General features: G+C 40.3%; 1 protein-coding gene and 1 non-coding gene across 7 annotated transcripts in view; one reads left to right on the forward strand and one right to left on the reverse strand.

Moving 5' to 3' along the window:
• HECTD1 (HECT domain E3 ubiquitin protein ligase 1) overlaps positions 1-23,988 on the reverse strand; it is a 107,614-nt gene that overhangs the window by 43,450 nt on the left and 40,176 nt on the right. For all 6 annotated transcript variants that reach the window (XM_073010878.1, XM_073010875.1, XM_073010880.1 and 3 more), the window contains exons 11-17: positions 15,353-15,491; positions 14,980-15,150; positions 7,683-7,905; positions 6,569-6,832; positions 6,394-6,470; positions 1,880-2,014; positions 1,184-1,330 (exon numbers count right to left, since the gene is read on the reverse strand). In XM_073010878.1, coding sequence (XP_072866979.1) covers positions 1,184-1,330; positions 1,880-2,014; positions 6,394-6,470; positions 6,569-6,832; positions 7,683-7,905; positions 14,980-15,150; positions 15,353-15,491 — 1,156 coding nt within the window. The remainder of the gene's footprint in view (positions 1-1,183; positions 1,331-1,879; positions 2,015-6,393; positions 6,471-6,568; positions 6,833-7,682; positions 7,906-14,979; positions 15,151-15,352; positions 15,492-23,988) is intronic.
• On the forward strand, positions 11-114 carry LOC140710162 (U6 spliceosomal RNA). The gene has a single exon (XR_012091122.1). It is a non-coding gene; the product is annotated as a U6 spliceosomal RNA (small nuclear RNA).

Genomic DNA, 23,988 nt, shown 5'->3' on the forward strand with positions numbered 1-23,988 from the left:
TGAGTAGTCTGCGTTTCAGCAAGCAGCACGTGTACCAAAACTGAAATGATACAGAGATTAGTATGGCCCCTGCACAAGGATGACACACAAATTCGTGAAGCATTCCAAATTTTTAAAAATATAAATAATTAATTAAATAGAACTAAGTAGAACTGAAATGAAAATAATTCTTTCATTAAAATAAAGGAAAAAAGCGCCAGGTGTAATGGCTCACTTCTGTAATCCCAGCACTTGGGAGGCAAAGGCAGGCGGGTCACTTGAGGTCAGGAGTGCGAAATCAGCCTGGCCAACATGACAAAACCTCGTCTCTACTAAAAATACAAAAGTTAGTCGGGCAAGGTGGCAGGCGCCTATAATCCCAGCTACTCAGGAGGCTAAGGCAGGAGAATCACTGAGCCCAGGAGGCAGAGGCTGCAGTGAGTCAGGACTGCACCAGTGCACTCCAGCCTGGGTGACAAAGCGAGACTCTGTCTCAAAAGTAAGTAAATATATAAACAAAGGAAAAAAGTTTTACCACAATAAAGAGGCATTCTTAAATCAAAAAAAATATAAAGGTTATTAGCAAATATTTATCAAATTTTCACATAAACTTCCTACACTGTCTTTTTTTTTTTTTTTTCCTTTTAACTCATCTGTATTTGTTACAACTTTAAGCAGAATGTGACTCGAGCACTACATTTCCATCCACAAGACTGGGTCTGAGTTATTTTTGAACAGCTTTATGATATGCTTAGGTAGGCTTACAACTTTGCTCCTCCAAACAATACTTTTCTTTGGAAAACAGGCCCTGTGGAGAGTTCCTTCCATCATAAACTTCCTAAACTTTCACTGTTCATACATTATGTATATAACTTGAGTACTTAAGGTCTACAGGCATATTCTATTTTATATAACTTAGGTAAAAATCAGAGCAGTGAATAATAAATCTTAGGCTGCGTGTTTTTAGTCAACAAAACCTTTAGCAAATTATAACTGGGAACTTAGAAATCAAAATAAACCATTATTTAATTCATTTGGCTCAAACTAACGATAAAACTTAAAGGTTGAAGAAATTAGAAATATTAACATCATTCAGCTTTTAAATATTTCTTGACAAAACAAACTAAAAACCACTCTACCAAAGGAGTAACTACAAATGATTTTTAAAACTATATTTTTGTTCTTTACTACTTGATAAACTTACATTGTTTAACACAGTAAGAAGTGCCTGTACCAAGCCACTGCTACACATTTCATATGGTGAAATTGTGTTTTCATCCTTCAAAAGTACAATTAGGTTTTCTAAAGCCGTCTTCATTAAATCTCTCCAAGTGTTCTCACTCTCAATACACTAAAATAAAAAAAAAAAATTCATGAAGACAACAAAAACATAAACATAGCTCTTAAAATAACTTATCAGAATACCAATTATCATGACAATAATTTAGATATTAAGCAAAATTAAAAGTTAAAATGATTAACACAAATTATGTCTACTAGAGGTCAGCAAACATTTTTGTAAAGGGCCCAGTGCAAATATTTTAGGCTTTGCAGGCCATATAGTCTATGTCACAACTATTCAACCATGCCCTTGTAGCACCAAAGTAGTTGTAGACAATATGTAAATGAATAAGCATGGCTACGTGTGATAAATTATATGGATACTGAAATCTGATTTTCATGTGTCTTGAAATTCTCCTTCTGGTTTGTTTTCAATAATTTAAAAGTATAAAAACCATTCTTACCTCAGGCAGCCATACGCAAATGGGGAGCAGGCCAGATTTGGCTCCTGGGCCATAATTTGCTGACCCCCTACTCAATACCCATGACATAAAGGATAGAGGGGAAGACATCAAACCAAAACTCACTACACATCATCAAAATCTAGAGGCTGACATACTTGTCTATTTGTATGAAGCTCCCAAGATGACTCTAACTGAGTTGCTATGTTTCTGAGTGTTACCACTACTCCACGAGGCATGCTTTCAACAGCTTTAAAGTGGTCATCGTATAAATCTCGAGCCATAGTTCGTACCTACCAAAATAAGCATAACAAATGTGAATTTTTACTACAATTAATAATTTTACCAAATCTTCACTTTTATAGACACTCATATTTACTTATTTCACCATGAAAACATATGTACTGTCATTTGGGCAAATGAGCTCTTGAAGTTACAGTTATTTAAGAAAACAACCTGTCTATGTTCTGGGTCTGATGAAATTTAGTACATGATATTATTCACAAATCATATGCTTAAGTAATGTAAATTTAGGATTCACCTAATGCCATTTTAATCCCAAACAAACCAGCATAACTCTAATGCAACAGAAAAAACCTATTGCTGTAAACTACTTAATAATACTTTCTATTCTATTTTGGTATGCCCTTCAGAATTAAAAGATGGCAATCATGGATATCAGACGACTTTGAAGAAACTATCTCTTTATAAAACAGTATTAATAATTAATACTGGTGCGGTGACTCATGCTTGTAATCCTAGCACTTTGAGAGGCAGAGGCAGGCAGATCACTTGAGGTCAGTCAAGAGTTCAAGACCAGCCTGGCCAACATGGTAAAACCTCGTCTCTACTAAAAATTAAAAATAAAATTAGCTAGGCATGGTTGTGCATGCCTATAGTCCCAGCTACTCAGGAGGCTGAGGCGGGACAATCACTTGAACCCGGGAGGTGGAGGCTGCAGTGAGCCAAGATTGTGCCACTGCAGCCTGGGTGACAGAGCAAGACTTTGCTTCAAAAAATAAAAAATAAATAAAAAATAAAAATTAGTTAAAATTATTTTTGCCTAAAATATTTTGATGCATACTTGTTTATATGTGCAAAAGGACAGCCACCTACTCACTGAGTTGCTACTGATTTTAAATCAAGAAAGTGAAGCAATAATTTTTAATTTTTTTTTTTTTTTTTTTGAGACGGAGTCTCGCTCTGTGGCCCAGGCTGGAGTGCAGTGGCCAGATCTCAGCTCACTGCAAGCTCTGCCTCCCGGGTTCAGGCCATTCTCCTGCCTCAGCCTCCCAAGTAGCTGGGACTACAGGTGCCCGCCACCTCGCCCGGCTAGTTTTTTGTATTTTTTAGTAGAGACAGGGTTTCACCGTGTTAGCCAGGATGGTCTCGATCTCCTGACCTCGTGATCCACCCGTTTCGGCCTCCCAAAGTGCTGGGATTACAGGCTTGAGCCACCGCGCCCGGCCAATTTTTAAAATGTTTAACTTATAATTTCAACTTTTAGATTCGGGGGTACATGTGCAGGTTACATGGGTATATTGTGATGTTAAGGTTTGCAATACAAATGATCTCAACACCCAGGTAGTGAGCATAGTACCCAAGTTTTGGAACTCTTGCCACCCTCACTCCACACCCTCCATAATTTTTATTTTTTTAATGAGAATACAAGATTGAGACAATGTTCTCATTGAATTTTTTTAGTTTGTGTTACGAAATTTCAGTCCCCTGTAGTCTAGATTTGGTTGGTTAATAATGACATATTAGGTATACCAAAAAGCTCTTGAGATAGGTAATTTATAGTCAGATTATTCAATGATTCCGTGCTTGCAAATATGAGTATTCATTAAAATTTGTAACCTCAAAATCAATCATTTCAGAGCTTTCACATTCATTCACGGACATGCACAGTGCAGCAATAAATTTACAGTGCCCGATATGCACATTCCCAGCAGAATTCAAAAAGGTGACAATCTTTCTTGCTTCGGGTCTCATACTATAAACAAGTGCCCTACTCTCAATCTACTTAGCGTTCACACTTATCGAATTTTGGGGCTTTTTCTTCCTGATTTTCTTGTTTAAAATGGCCCCCAAACACAGTACTTAAGTGCTATCCAGTGTTTCTAAGCACAAGAAGGCTGTGATGTACCTTACAAGGGGAAAAGTGAAAAAAAGTGTGTGCTAACATATGCTTTGTTCAAGCATAACAGTGCTGTTGGCCAGTTCAATACTAACAAATCAACAATACATATCAGGCTGGGTGCAGTGGCTCAGGCTTGTAATCCCAGCACTTTGGGAGACCGAGGCGGGCAGATCACTTGAGGTAGGAGTTCGAGACCAGCCTGGCCAACATGGTGAAACCCCGTCTCTACTAAAAATGTAAAAATGAGCCGGGCATGGTGGCACGCACCTGTAGTCCCAGGTATTTGGGAGGCTGAGGCAGGAGAACTGGTTGAACCTGGAAGGTGGAGGTTGCAGTGAGTCAAGACTGTGCCACTGTACTCCAACATAGGAAACAGAGTGAGACTCTGTCTCAAAAAACAAAAAACAATACGTAGCAAATAAGGTGTCTTTAATCAAAAACATTAAAAAAAAAAGGTGACAAAAATGTTGTCACAACAGGCTCTAGGCCTAGAAGAAATCTAACCCAGTATTTCTCCTACAAGCAATGGTTCAATATTCACAACAACTTTATAAAATGTAACTACTGTTGGCTGGACATGGCGGCTCATGCCTGTAATCCCAGTACTTTGGGAGTCTGAGGCGGGTGGATCACTTGAGGTCAGGAGATGGAGACCATCCTGGCTAACACAGTGAAACCCCGTCTCTACTAAAAATATAAAAAATTAGCCGGGTATGGTGGCATGTGCCTGTAGTCCCAGCTACTCGGGAGGCTGAGGCAGGAGAATCGTTTGAACCTGGGAAGGCCGAGGTTGTAGTGAGCCGAGATCGCACCACTGCACTCCAGCCGGGGTGACAGAGTGAGAATCCATCTCAAAAAAAATAAAAATAAACAAAAAAGCTATGTTCTTTCCAAAGTGTGGCACCTGAAATATCTTTGGGATAACCTAGCATATTCAAACAGGAAATAAAGACATGAACATCTTTATATAAAGCATCTGCTTCAAATAAAAACCACTATTACAGGACAGGTACAGTGGCTCATGCCTGTAATCCCAGCACCTTGGGAGGCTGAGGCAGGTAGATCACCTGAGGTCAGGAGTTTGAGACCAGCCTGGTCAACATGGTGAAACTCCATCTCTACTAAAAATACAAAAAATTAGCTGGGCATGGTGGCGGGCACCTGTAATCCCAGCTACTCAGGAGGTTAAGGCAGGAGAATAGCTCGAACCCGGGAGGCAGAGGTTGCACTGAGCCGAGATTGTACCATTGCACCACAGCCTGGGCATCAAGAGCGAAACCAAGTCTCAAAAAAAACATTATTACAAGGGTTTCGCTAAGTTTCTTAAAAAAAAAGAAAAAGAAAAAGAAACAGCATTATTACAATTTCTCTGGTCAAAGCCATAAAAAACACAAGAACTCTCCCCTAATCCCAATCACGTACAAGCATTCTTTGCATACTGTATTTAAAAACTATCTTAGAACCAGGCATAGGGCCTGTAGTCCCAGCTACTTGAGAGGCTGAGGCAGGAGGATGACTTGCACTCAAGTGTTTTAGACCAGCCTAGGCAACACAGAGAGACTCTGTTTCAAAACAAAACAAATAAAAAACAAATCCTATTTTTATATTACCATTACAGGTAAAATGAACATGCTAGTCACCAGAAAATGTTGAATCTAACTATGAGATTAACATGGAAATATACTGGCCATATTTGAAAATAACAATGCAAACCTGATGAAAGCATTAAAAGATTAGTCAATTACGCATCTGCTACAGTATCTTCTTGAAGTAATAATTTCAGCTGCCATAGCCATTAAATTAAGCATCAAAATAATCTGAATTTAGAACCAGGCAGTTAAGTTGCTGTATCACAAGGTATTAACCCAGATTGTAAAATATAATAGTCATTTTCAATCCCACTGTAACACTAAAAATATTACTATCATTAATAATTTCAGGCCGGACGTGGTGGCTCACGCCTGTAATCCCAGCACTTTGGGAGGCCGAGGCAGGCGGATCACGAGGTCAGGAGAGTCAGACCATCCTGGCTAACACAGTGAAAAATCTGTCTTTACAAAAAATTAGCCGGTGTGGCGGCGGGTGCCGGTAGTCCCAGCTACTCAGGAGGCTGAGACAGGAGAATGGCATGAATCTGGGAGACAGAGGGTGCAGTGAGCCAAGATCACACCACTGCACTCCAGCCTGGGCAACACAGCGAGACTAAGTCTCAAAAAAAAAAAAAAAGAAAAGAAAAGAAAAAATTTCAATGAGTTAATTTTTTAAATGTAATTAATAAGTAATTTACATTTTGTTTCATATTAATATCCATTTTGATTCTGTTTTAATGTTGGTATTTAGTATAGGTATAAAAATAATATGTAAATAAATATTTAAGAAAATGAACACTGAAAATAGGAAAACTAAAATACGTTATATTAGGGTTGCTTATGTTCTATGGCTCAATTTTTTTCAATGCTTATACTTAACCACTGAAAATTTACAACATCAGTATAAAAGACAAGAATAAAGCACATCCAACAGATATACCTTTTGCTTTGTTTTTTCTAACTTAGATTTCAGTTTTCTGCCTCTTTTGCCAGTCCAGCCAGTCACAAATTCTGAACCTTGGGGGGAAAAAAAGAACATTCATAGAGCATACTTTATTACAATTTAACATATTCATTTATTTTTACCTACTAACCTTACATATCTACATACTTACCCAGGGAAGTTTCTGCAGTAAATGAATGTTTGGTTCCTCTATTAGATTCAAATACAAAACCAGGTAAATCTTCTTTCAATATTGTAGCTTGCTGACCATCTGAATTATGAATAGCAATTTCTCCTTCTTTCAAACATGTCAGTGACCAATTTCCTACAGTAAGTTTAGTGGGTCCTGGTGCTGACAGTATAGGTTGACTTGAAGTAGATGGCTTTACTTGGCCTCGAGCTCTTTGTAACTTCTCTAAGAATTCACTTCGGCTTTCTATGAAGACAAAATACTTGTTTTATTATTTCTTTCAAATATAACATGTATTTTCTCTTTAAAAAAAAAAAGACCTATTAAAATATAAATTTTAAACAATAAAACTAAATTAGAAACTGGAAATATTAGCCAGGCATGGTGGTACGCATCTGTAGTCCCAGCTACTTGGGAAGCTAAGGCGAGATGATCACTTGAGCTCATGAGTTTGAGGTTGCAATGAGCTATGATCACACCACCGCTCTCTAGCCTGGGAGACAGAGTAAGACACTGTCTCCACCCCCCCCCCCCCCCAAAAAAGGAGCTATATTTGTAAAGATATTTTTTAAAAAGTAGATACAGTGTTGTTCCTTGTCCCATGCAGTAAAAAGACATTTATGAAACATTTTCATGGTATAATAATTTTTCTCTAGTGATACAAAAAAATGGATATTAAAAAATAAAGAAACAAATATTTTTTTAAAATACCATGACAGGCTGGGTGCAGTGGCTCACACCTGTAACTCCAGCACTTTGGGAAACTGAGGCAGGTGGATTACCTGAGGTCAGGAGTTCGAGACTAGCCTGACCAACAAGGTGAAATCCCATCTCTACTAATAATACAAAAATTAGCCGGGTGTGGTGGCAGGTGCCTGTAGTCCCAGTTACTTAGGAAGATAAGACAGGAGAATAGCCTGAACCCGGGAGGTGGAGGTTTCAGTGAGCCGAGATCGCACCACTGTACTCCAACCTGGGTGACGGAGTGAGACTCAATCTCAAAAAATTAAATAAAATACCATGACAATGGTAGCAAAAATATGAGAAAAAAACCTGTAGAAACTGGGAAAATATTTTAATTGAAACAAAATATTACCTGAACTGTCAGATCCACCTTCAGGACTACCACTTGAATACATGGTGGCAAGTTTTCCATCCAAGATAAATCTGAACCATCCATTACTGCCATTAGATAATTCCAAGGCTGCTGCATCACTCCAAATATACAAGCAGTCTCTTCCCCTAATGATTGACCAGTCTCTCCAATGATATGGTTTACCTTGCTGCAATTCTTTAGCATCTTCCTGTGGTTCATCTTCCTAAATGTGTAGAATTATTCAATTAAACATGGGAAATAATTTCAATTTCAAATATTTATACGTATTTTAAAAACAAGAATGTAATTTCAAATTTAAATGTTCTGAACATAATATTCAATTGTGTGTAGTTTTTTTTTTTTTCCTTTTAGAAACATGGTCTCACTCTGTCACCCCGGCTGGAGTGCAGTAGTGTCATCATAGCTTACAGAAGCCTCTAACTCCTGGCCTCAGGCAATCTTCCCACCTCAACCTCCAAAGTAGCTGGGATTACAGGTCCAAGCCACAGCACCTGGCTCTCAATTCTAATTAATTACCTATAACTAAATCTTACAAGTAAGTGTTAAAAATATCAAGAAAATCATGTAATTAATGACCTACATTATATCGTGTCCAGGTGTAGTGGGTAAAGACTAATGGATTAGAGCACCACAAACAACAATAACCTAAAACCTTGCTGAACTCACTACATCTCTGGGTCTATTTGTAAAAAGCGATGATTTAGAGAGGCTCAGTGGTATCCAAACTGAAGTGTATAATAGAATCACCAAAGAAGCTTTTTAAAGATAAATTTTGGCTGAGAGTGATGGCTCACGCCTGTTACCTCAACACTTTTGGAGGCCAAGGCAGGAGGACTGCTTAGGCCAGGAGTTCAAGATCAGCCTGGGCAACGTACTGAGTCTGTCTCCACAAAAAAAATTTAAAAATTAGCTGAGGGTGGCAGTGCACACCTGTAGCCCTAGATACTAGAGAAGTTGAAGCAGGAAGACTGCTTGGGCCCTGGAATGTGAGGTTATAATGAAGGATTGTGCCACAGAACTCCAGCCTGGGTGACAGACTGGGGCTCTGTCTCTATTATCTATATCTATCTAGCTAGCCTGTCTATTATCTCTATATAGATAATAGAGACAGTGTCTCTCTCTATAAATATATTACATATATTTATAATTTATATATTATAATATATATTATCTATTATAAGTAAATAAAATTCATTCATTCATTCCAAGGCCCCACCTTTGGCCAAGTGAATCAAATATACTCGTTCCCATGATCATACAAGTATTTTAGCTACAGCTTTTTCCCCCCCCCAACGCTCTGTCACCCAGGCTGGAATACAGTGGCGCAATCTCCACTCACTGCAAGCTCCGCCTCCCGGGTTCACGCCATTCTCCTGCCTCAGCCTCCCAAGTAGCTGGGACTACAGGCTCCCACAACCACGCCTGGCTAATTGTTTGTATTTTTAGTAGAGACAGGGTTTCACGGTATTAGCCAGGATGGTCTCGATCTCCTCACCTCGTGATCCGGCCGCCTCAGCCTCCCAAAATGCTGGGATTAGGCATGAGCCACCGCGCCCAACTGAGCATGTTTTTTAAAAAAAAAATCTATAAACATTTTGTAGCTCAGCCTGTGTTCCTAAAACTTTCTTTGGACATATTTAAAAACTGAAAATATTCATATAAAAAATTATTAAATTCTCTAAATACATCCATTACAACCAACTAAAATACAGATAAGATACATGAAAAATGTGTTTTCAAACACTAAACAACAGTCAATGCAAGACTATGATCCTTAAGAAAATGAAAGCAAACAAAGTAGAGACCATTCGCTGGCTGAGCTCATGAGGAAGGGGAACACAGATCCTAGCAGTACAAGTTAAGAAAACACAGATCAGAGTTTGAGGAGTTTAAGGCAACTGGAATATGTGGAGGCTGAGTTCACTATTAGGGAACTAAAGAGAAAAAGCCTTTCCAGAAATCTGCAAAGTAGTTTCCACTGAGTACTACAGTCATACACAGGGTGATACTCCATAATATTGGGCAAAGAACAACTGGAAAGTTGTAAGAGATCATACAAGTGGCCAGACATTTGCATTCCAAACAGCCAGAGTAGAAAATCCTCATGGATCACCAGGATATTCAGTGAATTCAGAGAAATCACAAATTCAGGATCACAGGGGTGAACTTCCCTAGAGTAAAAGCTATTCTGCCACCATGCAATGACAATTTTGTATTCTTTGTAGAGACAGGGTTTTGCCATGTTACCTAGGCTAACCTTGAACTCGTGGGCTCAAGCGACCTGTCTGCCTCAGCCTCCCAAAGTGCTGGAATTACAGGCGTGAGCCAAGGTACCTGGCCAAAGCCCAATATTCTTTACAAAAGACCACAAAGCCCAAAGCTCAACATCATAACATTTACAATATCCAGTAGCAAATCAAAAATTACTAGACAAAGAATCACAGTGTTTGGAAGGCCAAAGCAGGAGGATAACTTGAGGCCAAAAACCAACCTAGCCTTGGCAACATAGTGAGACCCCCATCTCTACAAAAATAAAATAAATATTTTTTTAATTTAAAAAAAAAAAAAGAGGCGAGGTGCAGTGGATCACTTTGAGGTCAGGAGTTCAAGACCAGCCTGGCTAACAATAGTGAAACCTTGTCTCTACTAAAAATACAAAAATTAGTTGAACATGGTGGTGTGCACCTATAATTCCGGCCACTTGGGAGGCTGAGGCAGGAGAATTGCTTGAACACGGGAGGCGGAGGTTGCAATGAGCCAAGATCACGCCACTGCACTCCAGCCTGGGTGACAGAGCAAGACCCTGTCTCAAAAAAGAAAAATTTAAAAAGAAGGCCAAATAAAGACATTTTCAGATAAATACAATCTGAGAGAATTACCTGGCTGGCCTTTTAATTTTTTTTTTTTTTAAATAAAAATAGAGATGGGGTTGGCCGGGCATGGTGGCTCGGGCCTGTAATCCCAGCACTTTGGGAGGCCAAAGTGGGCAGATCACGAGGTCAGGAGATGGAGATCATCCTGGCTAATATGGTAAAACCCCGTCTCTACTAAAAATACAAAAAATCAGCCAGGCATCGTGGCAGTCCCAGCTACTCGGGAGGCTGAGGAAGAAAAATGGCATGAACCCGGGAGGCGGAGCTTGCAGTGAGCCAAGACTCGGTCTCAAAAAAAAAAAAAAAAAACAGAGACAGAGTCTCACAATGTTGCCCAGACTGGTCTCAAACTCCTGGGCTCAAGCAATTCTCCCACCTGAGCCTCCCCAAAGTCCTGGGATTACAGGCATGAGCCATCGTGTCCAGCCGACCATTTCAACGTATTTTGAAGAGCAAAAGTGTGTGATGATGAAGTACAATTTAGCAATTATGTGTTCTTTTACAGTATAACCATTTGAAGTTTCATTTTTGAAATCTTTCCCAAGCCCAAGGTCACTAAGATTTCTCTTTTTCTCTAGAAGTTTCATAATTTTAGTGTATACATTTTAGTCTATGGTTCATTTTGTTAATTTTTGTATATGGGACCCTTACCATGTATAAGGGTTGAGACTGAGGGAGATTCAATCTCAAAAAACAAAACAAAACAAAAAGAAAAAAATGATACTATATATTTTATATATATTTTATATATATACGGTAAGGGTTGAAGTTCAATTTTTTTTGCATATGCTATTGACCTGTTCATTTTCTGAAAAGACCATCCTTTCTTGATTGTCTTAGCACTTTTGTTGAAAATTGATTGACCATGTGTACTGGGTCATTAATCTATCTTTACACTATTGTCACACTTCCTTGATTACTGAAGTTTTATAAAAGACTTGAAATCTGTTGATGTATATCCTTCCATGCTGCTCCTTTTCCAGGTTGCTTTGGCTATTGCATTTATATATAAATGTTAGACCCTCCTTGTTTTTTTTTTTTTTTTGAGATGGAGTTTCGTTCTGTCAACCAGACTGGAATGCAATGGCACGATCTCGGCTCACTGCAACCTCTGCCTCCCAGGTTCAAGCAGTTCTCCTGCCTCAGCCTCCAAAGTAGCTGGGATTACAGGTGCGTGCCACCACGCCCAGCTAATTTTTTTTTTTTTTTTTGAGACAGAGTCTTGCTCTGTTGCCCAGGCTGGAGTGCAGTGGTGCGATCTCGGCTCAGTGCAACCTCCACCTCCCAGTTCAAGTGATTCTCCTGCCTCAACCTCCCGAGTAGCTGGGACTACAGGCAAGTGCCACCATGCCTGGCTAATTTTTGTATTTTTTGTAGAGACGGGGTTTCACCATGTTGGCCAGGTTGGTTTCGAACTTCTGATGTCAGGTGATCTCCCTGCCTCAGCCTCCCACAAGTGCTGGGATTACACTCGTGAGCCACTGCACTCAGCCTAGAATCTCCTTGTTAATTTCTACAAAAAGACTGCTGGGATCTTGGTTGGGATTTCTGTAACTTATTTCTTGACAGGAAGAGCTCCAGAGAATAAACTCAGATGATATTTTTGTTTTGTTTTTCCTTAAATCCCCCAGTAATTCTGACAATTAACCAGATCTGGGTAACACATACACACTCTCTTTTCACCACCCTCGGAATTCTACAATTATAACTCATACGTCACCATTTTTTTCAAAAATATTACTACCTTGTTACTAATATACAGTAAGCATTCACTAAATATTAGAAATAAATCTTGCTGGGAATCACTAGAGATGGAAAAGGTATATTTAAATTTGCAGTCTAAGGCAAGAGTTACCAATGAATACAGAAATGGGTCGATTAAGTTTACCGAAAAACAGCATATTTACAGAGTCTGGAATTATGTCCCTACAAATTACTTATTACAAGGAAAAAGAGGCCAAGTGCAGTGGCTCATGCCTGTAATACCAACAGTTTGGGAGGCCAAGGGTGGGGGGATCACCTAGGTCAGAAGTTTGAGACTGGCCTGGCTAATATGGTGAAACCCTACCTCTACTAAAAATACAAAAATTAGCTGGGCGTGGTGGTACGTGCCTGTAATCCCAGCTACTCTGGAGGCTGAGGCATGAGAATCACTGTAACCCATAAGGTGGAGGTTGCAGTGAGCCGAGATCATGCCATTGCACTCCAGCCTGGGCAACAGAGCAAGATCCCGACAAAAAAAAAAAAGGAAAAAGAGCAACTTTACAGTAGAGAAACCTGGAAGAGAAAAAACTTAAGCAAGTGATCCAAGTTATCATAACCAACAGGGCAAACAGATACGAATGTGCCTCCAAGAAGGAACATTATGCACCTAGAAGAGCATAGTATTACCTCTACAGGACTTCTGCTAAAACACATAAGCTGAATTAAATCACAAAGAAACATGACATAAAGTTAGATTCTTTGTTCAAATTAACTGTTCTATTCTCTTCATAAACACCAAAGCTATGAAAACAAAAGAAAGGCTGACAGACTGTTATAGGTTCTCAGGACAAACTGTCGTAGGTCCTCAGGAATATGATAACCAACGTAATGTGTGCTCCTGGATTTCATTGTGGACCAGAAAAAAAAATTACTACGAAGGCCATTAAAGACAATGGCAAAATCTGAATATGGTCTCCAGAGAAAATATTAGTGTTACATAAATATTAAATTTTCTGATTAGTACAATTTTGATAATGATACTACAACTATGTCCTGGTTTTTTGGTGAAATATTTAGGTTAAAAGGGAAAACTTTGTATTCAGCTTACCATCTTTCTTTTTTTAAGATGGAGTCTCAGGCCGGGCACGGTGGCTCACGCCTGTAATCCCAGCACTTTGGGAGGCTGAGATGGGCAGATCACAAGGTCAGGAGATCAAGACCATCCTGGCTAGCACAGCGAAACCTTGTGTCTACTAAAATTACAAAAAATTAGCCGGGTGTGGTGGCAGGCGCCTGTAGTCCCAGCTACTCCGGAAGCTGAGACAGGAGAATGGCGTGAACCCAGGAGGTGGAGCATGCAGTGAGCCAAACTCGCGCCATTGCACTCCAGCCTGGGCGACAGTGCGAGACTCCGTCTGGAAAAAAGAAAAAAAAAAAAAAAAAGATGGAGTCTCACTCTGTCGCCTAGGTGGGAGTACAGTGGTACGATCTCAGCTCACTGCAACCTCCGCCTCCCAGGTTCAAGCGATTCTCCTGCCTCAGCCTCCCGAGTAGCTGGGACTACAGGCACGTGCCACCACGCCAGGCTAATTTTTTCTGTATTTTTAGTGGAGACGGGGTTTCAACATATTGGTCAAGCTGGTCTTGAACTCCTGACCTTGTGATCCACCCGCCTTGGCCTACCAAAGTGCTGGAATGACAGGCGTCAGCCATCATACCCGGCCACCATCAAATATTTTTTAAAAGTACACATGGACAGGCACTGTGGCTTACACTTGTAATCCCAGCACTTTGGGAGGCTGAGACAGGCGGATCACCTGAGGTCGGGAGTTTGAGACCAGCCTGACCAACATGGAGAAAGCCCGTTTCTACTAAAAATACAAAATTAGCCGAGTGTGGTGGCGCATGCCGGTAATCCCAGCTACTCAGGAGGCTGAGGCAGGAGAATCGCTTGAACCCAGGAAGGTGGAGGTTGCAGTGAGCTGAGATCGCACCATTGCACTCCAGTCTGGGCAACAAGAGTGGAACTCCATCTCAAAAAATTAATAAAAATAAAATAAAATAAATGTACACACATTGGCTGGGGCAGTGGCTCACGCCTGTAATCCCGGCACTTTGGGAAGTCAAGGCGGGTGGATCACTTGAGGTCGGGAGTTTGAGACCAGCCTGACCAACATGGAGAAACCCCGTCTCCACTAAAAATACAAAATTAGCCAGGCATGGTGGCGCATGCCTGTAATCCCAGCTACTCGGAAGGCTGAGGCAGGAGAATCACTTGAACTCGGGAGGCGGAGGCTACAGTGAGCTGAGATCGTGCCATTGCACTCCAGCCTGGGCAACAAGAAAAAAACTGCATCTCAAAAAAAAAAAAAAATGTACACACACACACACACACACAGAGATACATGTGTCTGAAAAAATATTAAAGGAAACGGGGCAAAATGTTAATAACTAGTCAATGTGGATACAGAGTATTCTGATATTCTTTAATTGTATTTGCAACATTTCTGTATGTTTAAAATTGTTGATCCATAAAATGTTTTAAAAGAAAATTGACCAATTTAAAAATTATACAGAACTATTTCATTGCCATTTATTTGTCAAGATAATTGTCATCTTGTCAAAACCCATCAAAAATCGAAACTAGATTTTCCTCAAAAGAAACTCTTCCTGATACCTCTACAATTAAGACCACTCACTTTTTCTGGTTTTGATTCCTCTTCATTCTCATCATCAGAGGAAGGACCTGCCAACGTAGACACTTTGCTAATTACACCAAGTCTGGCTAGCTGATCCAAAAATATATCACCGCCTTTATCTACTAAATCCCTTATGATCTGCAAAGCCAGCAAGTGGCCATCATCATCATCCTGAAAAAAAAAAAAAAAGGAGGGGGGAAGTACATGATAGCAAGGAAGTGAAAGAAAAACAGTAAAAATAAGTTTAGTTGCCAGGAGCAGAGAAATGCAGTAATTTGCACAAAATGATTTACTGAAATTAAAACAAAATTTTTATTTCAGACTACTACCTAAAGGAAATTAATGCTAGAAGAGTTTTGAAAAAGAAACTGACCTCTTGATCCAGGACAGTTGCAGTGATTTCCACTAGTATTGTAGGCAAATTGTGACCAACATCAGAATCGCAAACTTCTTTTAACAGTGCTTCAGAGCAAAAATGAATCATTTTTCGAATTAGAGCAAGACTTGCTTTCCTTGAAAAGTAAAAATAGAATTGTATGAAGCCAAATGAAGTTAAACCAAAATGCATGCATTAATGAACAGTAAAATAGCCAATGTTACATTTTATACACTCTAAAAGAATACACTTAATAAAAAAATACAAAAAAATTGGGACTCAGCACATGTTCATTTTTGAGATAATTCCATTTGTTTTCTATTATAAATATATTGAGCTCACCAAAAATGACTTATAATTTTCTTAAATGCACTCTTCTATTCTATATTCTACACTTTACCAGCATGAACATTAACATGTCATGATAATTTTAGAAAATTAAGTAAAAAGTACTACAACTACCAAGAAAATAAATGGGGCCCAGCACGGTGGCTCATGCCTGTAATCCCTGCATTTTGGGAGGCGGAGGCAGGTGGATTACTTGAGCTCAGGAGTTCAAGACTAGCCTGGCCAACTTGGAGAAATCCCGCCTCTACCAAAAATACAAAAATTAGCTAGACATGGTGGCAGGCACCTATAATCTCAGCTACTCAGGAGCCTGAGACTGAATAATCACTTGAACCCAGGAGATCGTGCCACTGTACTCCATTCTGGGAGACTGAAGGAGATTCCATCTCAAAAAAAAAAGAAAAGAAAAGAAAAGAAATGATACAAATTATAACTAATCTAAAATTTCCTATAATCCAAAATACAATGCTCTAAGAACTTAAGATACCAGGTAATTTATATGAAAAACAAAATTTTAAATTAATTTGTCTTTCATCAAGTTTAAAATCCATGTTCACTACAACTATGGACTCATATAAATGAAAATAAGAGATCCTAATAATCCCATGCCCCAAAAATATTCCCACCATTAACAAATTCACATGCCTTCTTTCTTTTTATTTACGTACTGCTTTGCTTAGACCATAAAATACACTCAATAAAGTCACACAAATTACCCTCACTTTTTTTTTTTTTTTTTTTTTTTTTTTGAGATAAGAGTCTCGCTCTGTTGCCCAGGCTGGAGTACAGTGGCACAATCTCAGCTCACTGCAACCTCCACCTCCCAGGTTCACACCATTCTCCTGCCTCAGACTCCCAAGTAGCTGGGACTACAGGCACACGCCACCACGCCTGGCTAATTTTTTGTATTTTTAGTAAAGATGGGGTTCCACCATGTTAGCCAGGATAATCTCGATCTCCTGACCCTGTGATCTGCCGGCCTTTGCCTCCCAAAGTGCTGGGACTACAGGCGTGAGCCACTGCACCCGGCCAAATTAACCTCAATTTTATAACATGTAACCTGATCTTTTAAAATAAAAAACACATATCCACATACACTTAAATGATAATAAACTATTAATAAAAAGGGGCTTGGCTGGGAGAGATGGTTCACACCTGTAATCCCAGCACTTTGGGAGGCTGAGGCAGGTGGATCACCTGAGGTCAGGAGTTCGAGATCAGCCTAACCAACATGGTGAAACCTCATCTCTATCAAAAACATAAAAATTAGTCGGGCATGGTGGGCACCTGTAGTCCCAGCTACTCGGGAGGCTGAGACAGGAGAACTGCTTGAACCCTAGAGGTGGAGGTTGTAGCAGACCAAGATCGTGCCACTGCACTCCAGTCTGGGCAACAGAGCAAGACTCTGTCTTAAAAACAAATAAACCAAAAAAAAAAAGAGGCTTGTCTATTATGTAAGAGCCAATAACCAATTCATTTAACAAATATTTTCTAAGTATCTAACAATGTTCTAGGCACTAAGCTGCAGATATCATTACCCTTGAGGTGACTGATAGAAGAATAAAGAGGCAAAATTCTCAACTGATGTCCAAGAGAAGCATGTGACACAGCTGTATTTCTACAGCATGGGGTCTCTACATATTTTATAACTCTCTCTAGCTGAAGTTATAACATTATATTTCTTTAATGAAGGAGTATGCTTTATTACAAATTCAAGTACATTACAGAAAATGATAGGTGGACAGAGGACAAACTGTTCTAACAGGATTGATTCTTTCCAGTTTTTGTTTTGTTGTTTTTAATTTAGTTTTATTTATTTATTTTTTTGGAACAGAGTCTCGCTCTGTCATCCAGGCTGAAGTGCAGTGGCGTGATCTCGGCTCACTGCAACCTCCACCTCCTGGGTTCAAGCGATTCTCCCGTCTCAACCTCTGGAGTAGCTGGGATTACAAGTGTGCACCACCACACCCAGCTAATTTTTGTAGTTTCAATAGAGACGGAGTTTCATCATGTTGGTCAGGCTGATCTCAAACTCCTGACCTCAGGTGATCCACCTGCCTCAGCCTCCCAAAGTACTGGGATTACAGGCGTGAGCCACCACACCCAGCCATAATTTCTTTTTCTTTTTTTTTTTTTTTTGACAGCACCTCGCTTTGTCCCCAAGGCTGGAGTGCAGTGGCAGGATTTTGGCTCACTGCAACCTCCGACTCCCAGGTTCAAGTGATTCTTGTGTCTCAACCTTCCAAGTAGCTGGGACTACAGGCACCTGCCACCATGCCCAGCTAACTTTTCTATTTTTGTAGAGAAAGGGTTTTACCACATTGCCCAGGCTGGTCTCGAAATCCTGTGCTCAGGAGATCCACCCTCTTTGGCCTCCCAAAGTGCTGGGATTATAGGCATGAGTCACTCACTGTGCCTGGCCCCAGTTTTTATTTATATTCCATTGTAAATACCAGAATTTAAGAATTAGTTTTATATCATTACTTATTTCAATTAACAATGCATTAGAATGTTTATATATTATTTATCTCTCTCTCTCACATACTGAGGCATTATGAGCAGGAATCTTTTTATGCACTTTAAAAACATAATTAATTTAATCCACACAACAAAATCTATGAGGTGGGTTTTACTATCTCGAATTTACAAGTGAAGATATTGAGAGACAGGTCAGTCTACTAAGATCACCAAACTAATACATTACAGAGCCTGTATTCAAATTCTATCTCTTAATCAGCAGATGATACATAATACTCACAACATAAAATTTTTCTGTTTAACACTATTATATAAATTTTGAACATGTAGTTTAGTCTTTTCTATTAAAAATAGCACTATTTATTTTTGTGGAAATAGTTTCTTCACATTCCTTCAATACAGAGGGATTCTCAGATCTAAGAGCCTAAACACTTTCATTAAGTATTGAATGTGTACGAGTACTGCATTCGTATTGGCAAACTGATTCAAAAAAGGCTGTTAACACCTTAAATTATCACTAAACATGAGTATCTACAATACTCCTCTTTACTTAAAAAAATTTCTAATTTTTTAAGTTTCTTAATTGTCGAATAGGTAAAAATGACACCAAATTTTACTTATCTCTAAAATGTTTTGCTTTTTACTAGTAAGGAATTTTTTTTTTTTTTTTTTTTTTTTTTTTTTGAAACAGCATCTCACTTTGTCACCTAGACTGGAGTGCAGCAGCACAATCTTGGCTCACTGCAGCCTTGACTGCCCAGACTCAAGCAATCCTCCCACCTCAGCTTCCCAAGTAGCTAGGACTATAGGCATGCACCACCATACTCAGCTAATTTTTGTGTGTTTTATAGAGACAGGGTTTCACTATGTTGCCCAGGCTGGTCTCAAACTCCTGGACTCAAGCAATCCTCCTACCTCAGCCTCCCAGTGCTGGGATTACATGCATGAGCTAACATGCCCAGCTAGGAAATATATTTTTCTATATTAATTTTTTGCTGTTTCTTCTTGAACACTGTGTCTTAATTTCATTGGCTACTTTACTCAAATGGCTCTGAAATTTTTACGATCAATTTGTATATGCCCTTTATATAATAAAGACAGCATCCCTTTGTCATATTTGCTAACAAATACCCACTTGCTGGCAAATTTATTTAGATTAAAAGTTTCTATTCTGGGACATCTGTGGCTGCAGTTAATATTGTTTCTGGTATGTAGGAGTTTTATGCTTTTTACATAAAATAAATTTAAAAGGACATATTTGGCTAATGCATATAAGTTTTTAAAGTAAGCCAGGCATAGTGGCTCACGCCTATAATCCCACAGTTTGTGAGGTCAAGGCAGGGGAACTGCTTAAGCCTGGGAGTTCAAGACCAGCCTGGGCAGCAAAGCAAGGCTGTCTCTAAAAATAAAAATTAGTTGGACCTGGTGGTGTGTGCCTGCAGTTCTAGCTACTCAAGAGGCTGAGGCAAGAGGATACACTGTGCCATGGAATTCAAGGTTGCAGTGAGCCATGATCACATTATTGCACTCCAGTCTGGGTGACAGCAACACCCTGTTTCCAAAAAAAAAAAAAAGGAAAAAGAAAAAGCCAGGCTGGGTGTGGTGGCTCACACCTGTAATCCCAGCATTTTGGGAGGCCAAAGTGGGCAGATCACGAGATCAGGAGTTCAAGACCAGACTGGCCAACATGGCAAAACCCCATCTCTACTAAAAACACAAAAAAATTAGCCAGGCATGGTGGTGTGTGCCTGTGATCCCAGCTACTCAGGAGGCAGAGGTTGCAGTGAGCCGAGATGGCACCACTGCACTCCAGCCTGGGCAACAGAGCAGGACTCTGTCTCAAAAAACCAAACAAACAAAAAGCCGTTCTTCCTAACAAGGTCTGATAAACATTCAAGTATATTTTCCTTTGCTCAGAGGTTCCGGAGGGGCTCATGCCTGTAATTCCAACACTTTGGGAGGCCAAGGAGGGTAGATCACATGAGGCCAGGAGTTCAAGACCAGCCTGGCCAACATGGTGAAACCCCATCTCTACTAAAAAAATACAAAAATTAGCTGGGCATGGTGGTGCATGTCCTTAATTCCAAGCTCCTCGGGAGGCTGAGGCACGAGAATTGCTTGAACCTGGGAGTCGGAGGGTGCAGTAAGCCAAGATCATGCCACTGCACTCCAGCCTAAGTGACAGAGCAAGATTGTCTCAAAAAAAAAAGTTTTGGAGGACAGGGAAAAAAAAGTATCTTATCTTTTTCTTTTCCTAATACTTTAGTTTTTAAGTCTTAGAATTTGTTTAGATTTAAAATATAAGATAAAAGATTAGGGTGATTTTTAAAATCAAACTACGAAGCAGATATTCCAGTACCACTTAATAAATAGTACTCCCTCCGGTGAATGATCTGAGAAACATTCATTATAATACATTCAATACCTATATATAACTGGCTATATTGGGGGGACTATTTTATTCCATTGATTTACACACTATTCTGCTAGTTATCATAAAGGTTTCATTGCTAAAGGGTTACACTAACTTTTTAGATTTTTCTTTAATAATCTCACCTATTTATTCTTCCAGATGAACTTTGGGATCTGTCAAGTTCTAAAACAAATTCTGTAGTTATTTCCTTTAGAACTGCATAACCTACAAATTAATTTTGAAGAATTTATGTCTTTAGATTATTTAATGTTTTCACCCAAGAACAACTTTCCACTATATCCCATCAAGTCTACTTTTTTCTCTCAAATTGTTTAAAAAAAAATATTGGGCCAGTCGCAGTGGCTCACACCTGTTAATCTTAGCACTTTGGGAGGATCACTAGAGCTCAAGAGTTCAAAACCAGTCTGAGCAACATAGTGAGACCCTGTTTACATAAAAAAATAAAAAAATCAGCCGGGTGTGGTGGTGCTCGCCTGTAGTATCAGCTCCTTGGGAGGCTGGAGAATTGCTTGAGCCCAGGAGGCTGAGGCTGCAGTGAGCTAAGATCATACCACCGCACTCCAGGCTGAGCAGCAGGGTAAGATCCTGTCACAAAAAAAATAAAAATAAAAAATAAAAAGAAGGAAAGAAAGAAAAGAAAACCAGACCACACACGGTGGCTCATGCCTGTAAACCCAACATTTTGGGAGGCTGACATGGGAAGATTGCTTGAGCCTAGGAGTTTGAGACCAGTCTGGGCAACACAGCAGGACTTCATCTCTACAAACAAAACTTTTTTTAATTAGCCAGGTGTTTAGCCAGGCATGGTGGCTTGCATCTGTAGTCTCAGCTACTTGGGAGACTGAGGTGACAGGATCGCTTGAGCCTGGGAGGCAGAGCCTGCAGTGAGCCAAGATTGTGAGCCTTCTAGCCTAGGTGACAGAGTGAGCCACCCTGTCCTCCCCCAAAAAATTAGCTGGTGCAGTGCTGCACAACTGTAGTCGCAGGTGCTTGGGAGGTTGAGGTGGGAAAATCCCTTGAGCCCAGGAGTTTGATGTTGCAGTAAGCTATGAGCACTCCACTATACTCCAGCCTGTGCGACAGTGAGACCCTGCAGCTAAAACATTGTTTAAAAATGTCTAAAGGGCTGGGCGCGGTGGCTCACCCCTGTCATCCCAGTACTTTAGGAGGCTGAGGCAGGCGGATCACTTGAGGTCAGGAGTTCAAGACCACGCTGGCCAACATGGCAAAATGCCATCTCTACTAAAACTACAAAAATTAGCTGGGCATGGTGGTGCATGCCTGTAATCCCTGTTAAACCCTTGGGAGGCTGAGGCAGGAGAATCACTTGAACCCAGGAGGCAGAGGCTGCAGTAAGACAAGATCATTTCACATGGCCTACAAAAGCCTTCACAGGTTATAAAAAGCTCCTCTCTACCTTCTTAACGTTACTCTCTGAGCTTTCCAAATGTATCCTGTACTCCATTAATACTGAAATATTTGCAACTGCTAACAAAACACACTCATTCAATCATTCAGTAAGTATCTACTGAGGACCTAAGGATCAGGCCCTATTCTATACCTCCTTGCCTTTGTAGGAATGCAGCAGTACATAAGGTACTTGAATCTCACCAGTTCTCATGGTGCTTACCTTAAAGAGACAATAAAACAAACAAAAGCCCCCAAAAAGCAGTATTTCAGATAGTATAACCTTTTTTTTTTTTTTTTTTGAGATGGAGTCTTGCTCTGGTGCCTAGGTTGGAATGCAGTGGCGCCATCTCAGCTCACTGCAACCTCCGCCTCCTGGGTTCAAGCAATTCTCCTGCCTCAGCCTCCTGAGTAGCTGGGAATATGTAAAAGCACTACCACACCCAGTTAATTTTTTAATTTTTCATAGAGATGGGTTTTGCCATGTTAGCCAGGCTGATTTCAAACTCCTGGCCTCAAGTGATCCACCTGCCTCAGCCTCCCGAAGTGCTGGGATAACAGGCGTTAGCCACCACACCCAGCCAAGATAGCGTAAGCTTTGTAAAGTCAGTAAAACATTATTGATAAAAAAAACAGTGTAACAGGCGCCGGGTGCGGTGGCTCAAGCCTGTAATCCCAGCACTTTGGGAGGCCGAAACGGGCGGATCACGAGGTCAGGAGATCAAGACCCTCCTGGCGAACACGGTGAAACCCTGTCTCTACTAAAAAATACAAAAACTAGCCGGGCGTGGTGGCGGGCGCCTGTAGTCCCAGCTACTCGGGAGACTGAGGCAGGAGAATGGCGTAAACCCAGGAGGCGGAGCTTGCAGTGAGCTGAGATTCAGCCACTGCACTTCAGCCTGGGTGACAGAGCGAGACTCCGTCTCAAAAAAAAAAAAAAAAAAAAAGTGTAACAGGGTAAATTTAAATCAGGGAGACAGACTTCAACTGATGTAACATTTGAACTGAGATCTGAATGATAAGAAGCAAACACCCATTCAGAAGATGTGGGGACAGAAAGTCTGAAGCAGATGACAAATAAGTACAAAAGCCCCAAGGCAAGGATGTGCTTGGAGGGTTCCACACATAGAAAGAAGGCTAGCATAAGTGTACTAGGCCAAATATTAGGTAGTACTCAGGTGGAGAGCTGGGTTGGGATTATCTAAGAACTTGCAAGCCTAAGGGTTAAGAAGCTGAGTTTTAGTTAAAGCCAATTGGAAGCTATGAAGGGTTCAAACTAGAAAGTAGTGTGATATAATTATGATTTAAATATATAATTCTCAAGCCAAGTGCGGTAGCTCCTGCCTGTAATTCCAGCACTTCAGGAAGCTGAGGCCAGAGGATTGCTTGAGCCCTGGAGTTAAGACCAGCCTGGGCAAGATGGCCAGACCTCATCTCCACAAAAAAATAAAAACATTAGCTGGTGTGGTGGTGCATACCTGTAGTCCTAGATACTCAGTAAGCTAAGGTGGGAGGATTCATTGAGCCCAGGAGTTCAAGTATGCAGTAAGCTGTGATTCTGCCACTGCACTCCAGCCTAGACAAGACAGCAAGACTTTGTCTCTAAAAAAATTAAGGAAAAAAAAAAAAAAGTACATAATTCTCAGGCCAGGGCCAGGTGCAATGCAGAAGCTCACACTTAGAATCCCAACACTTTGGGAGGCCAAGGCAGAAAAATCAATTGAGGCTAGGAGTTCAAGACCAGCCTGGGCAAAAGAGCAACACCACGTCTCTACAAAAAATTTAAGAATTAGTCAGGCAAGGCAGTATACATCTGTAGTCCTAGCTACTTGAGAGGCTGAGGTAGGGAACTGCTGGAGCACAGGAGTTCAAGGTTACAGTAAGCTATAATTGTGCCACTGCACTCCAGCTTGGGTGACAGAGCAAGACTTGTCTCTAAAAATATATATGGTCAGGTGTAGTGGCC

The sequence above is a fragment of the Chlorocebus sabaeus genome, chromosome 24 (genome assembly GCF_047675955.1).
Source record: "Chlorocebus sabaeus isolate Y175 chromosome 24, mChlSab1.0.hap1, whole genome shotgun sequence".
Taxonomy (NCBI): domain Eukaryota; kingdom Metazoa; phylum Chordata; class Mammalia; order Primates; family Cercopithecidae; genus Chlorocebus; species Chlorocebus sabaeus.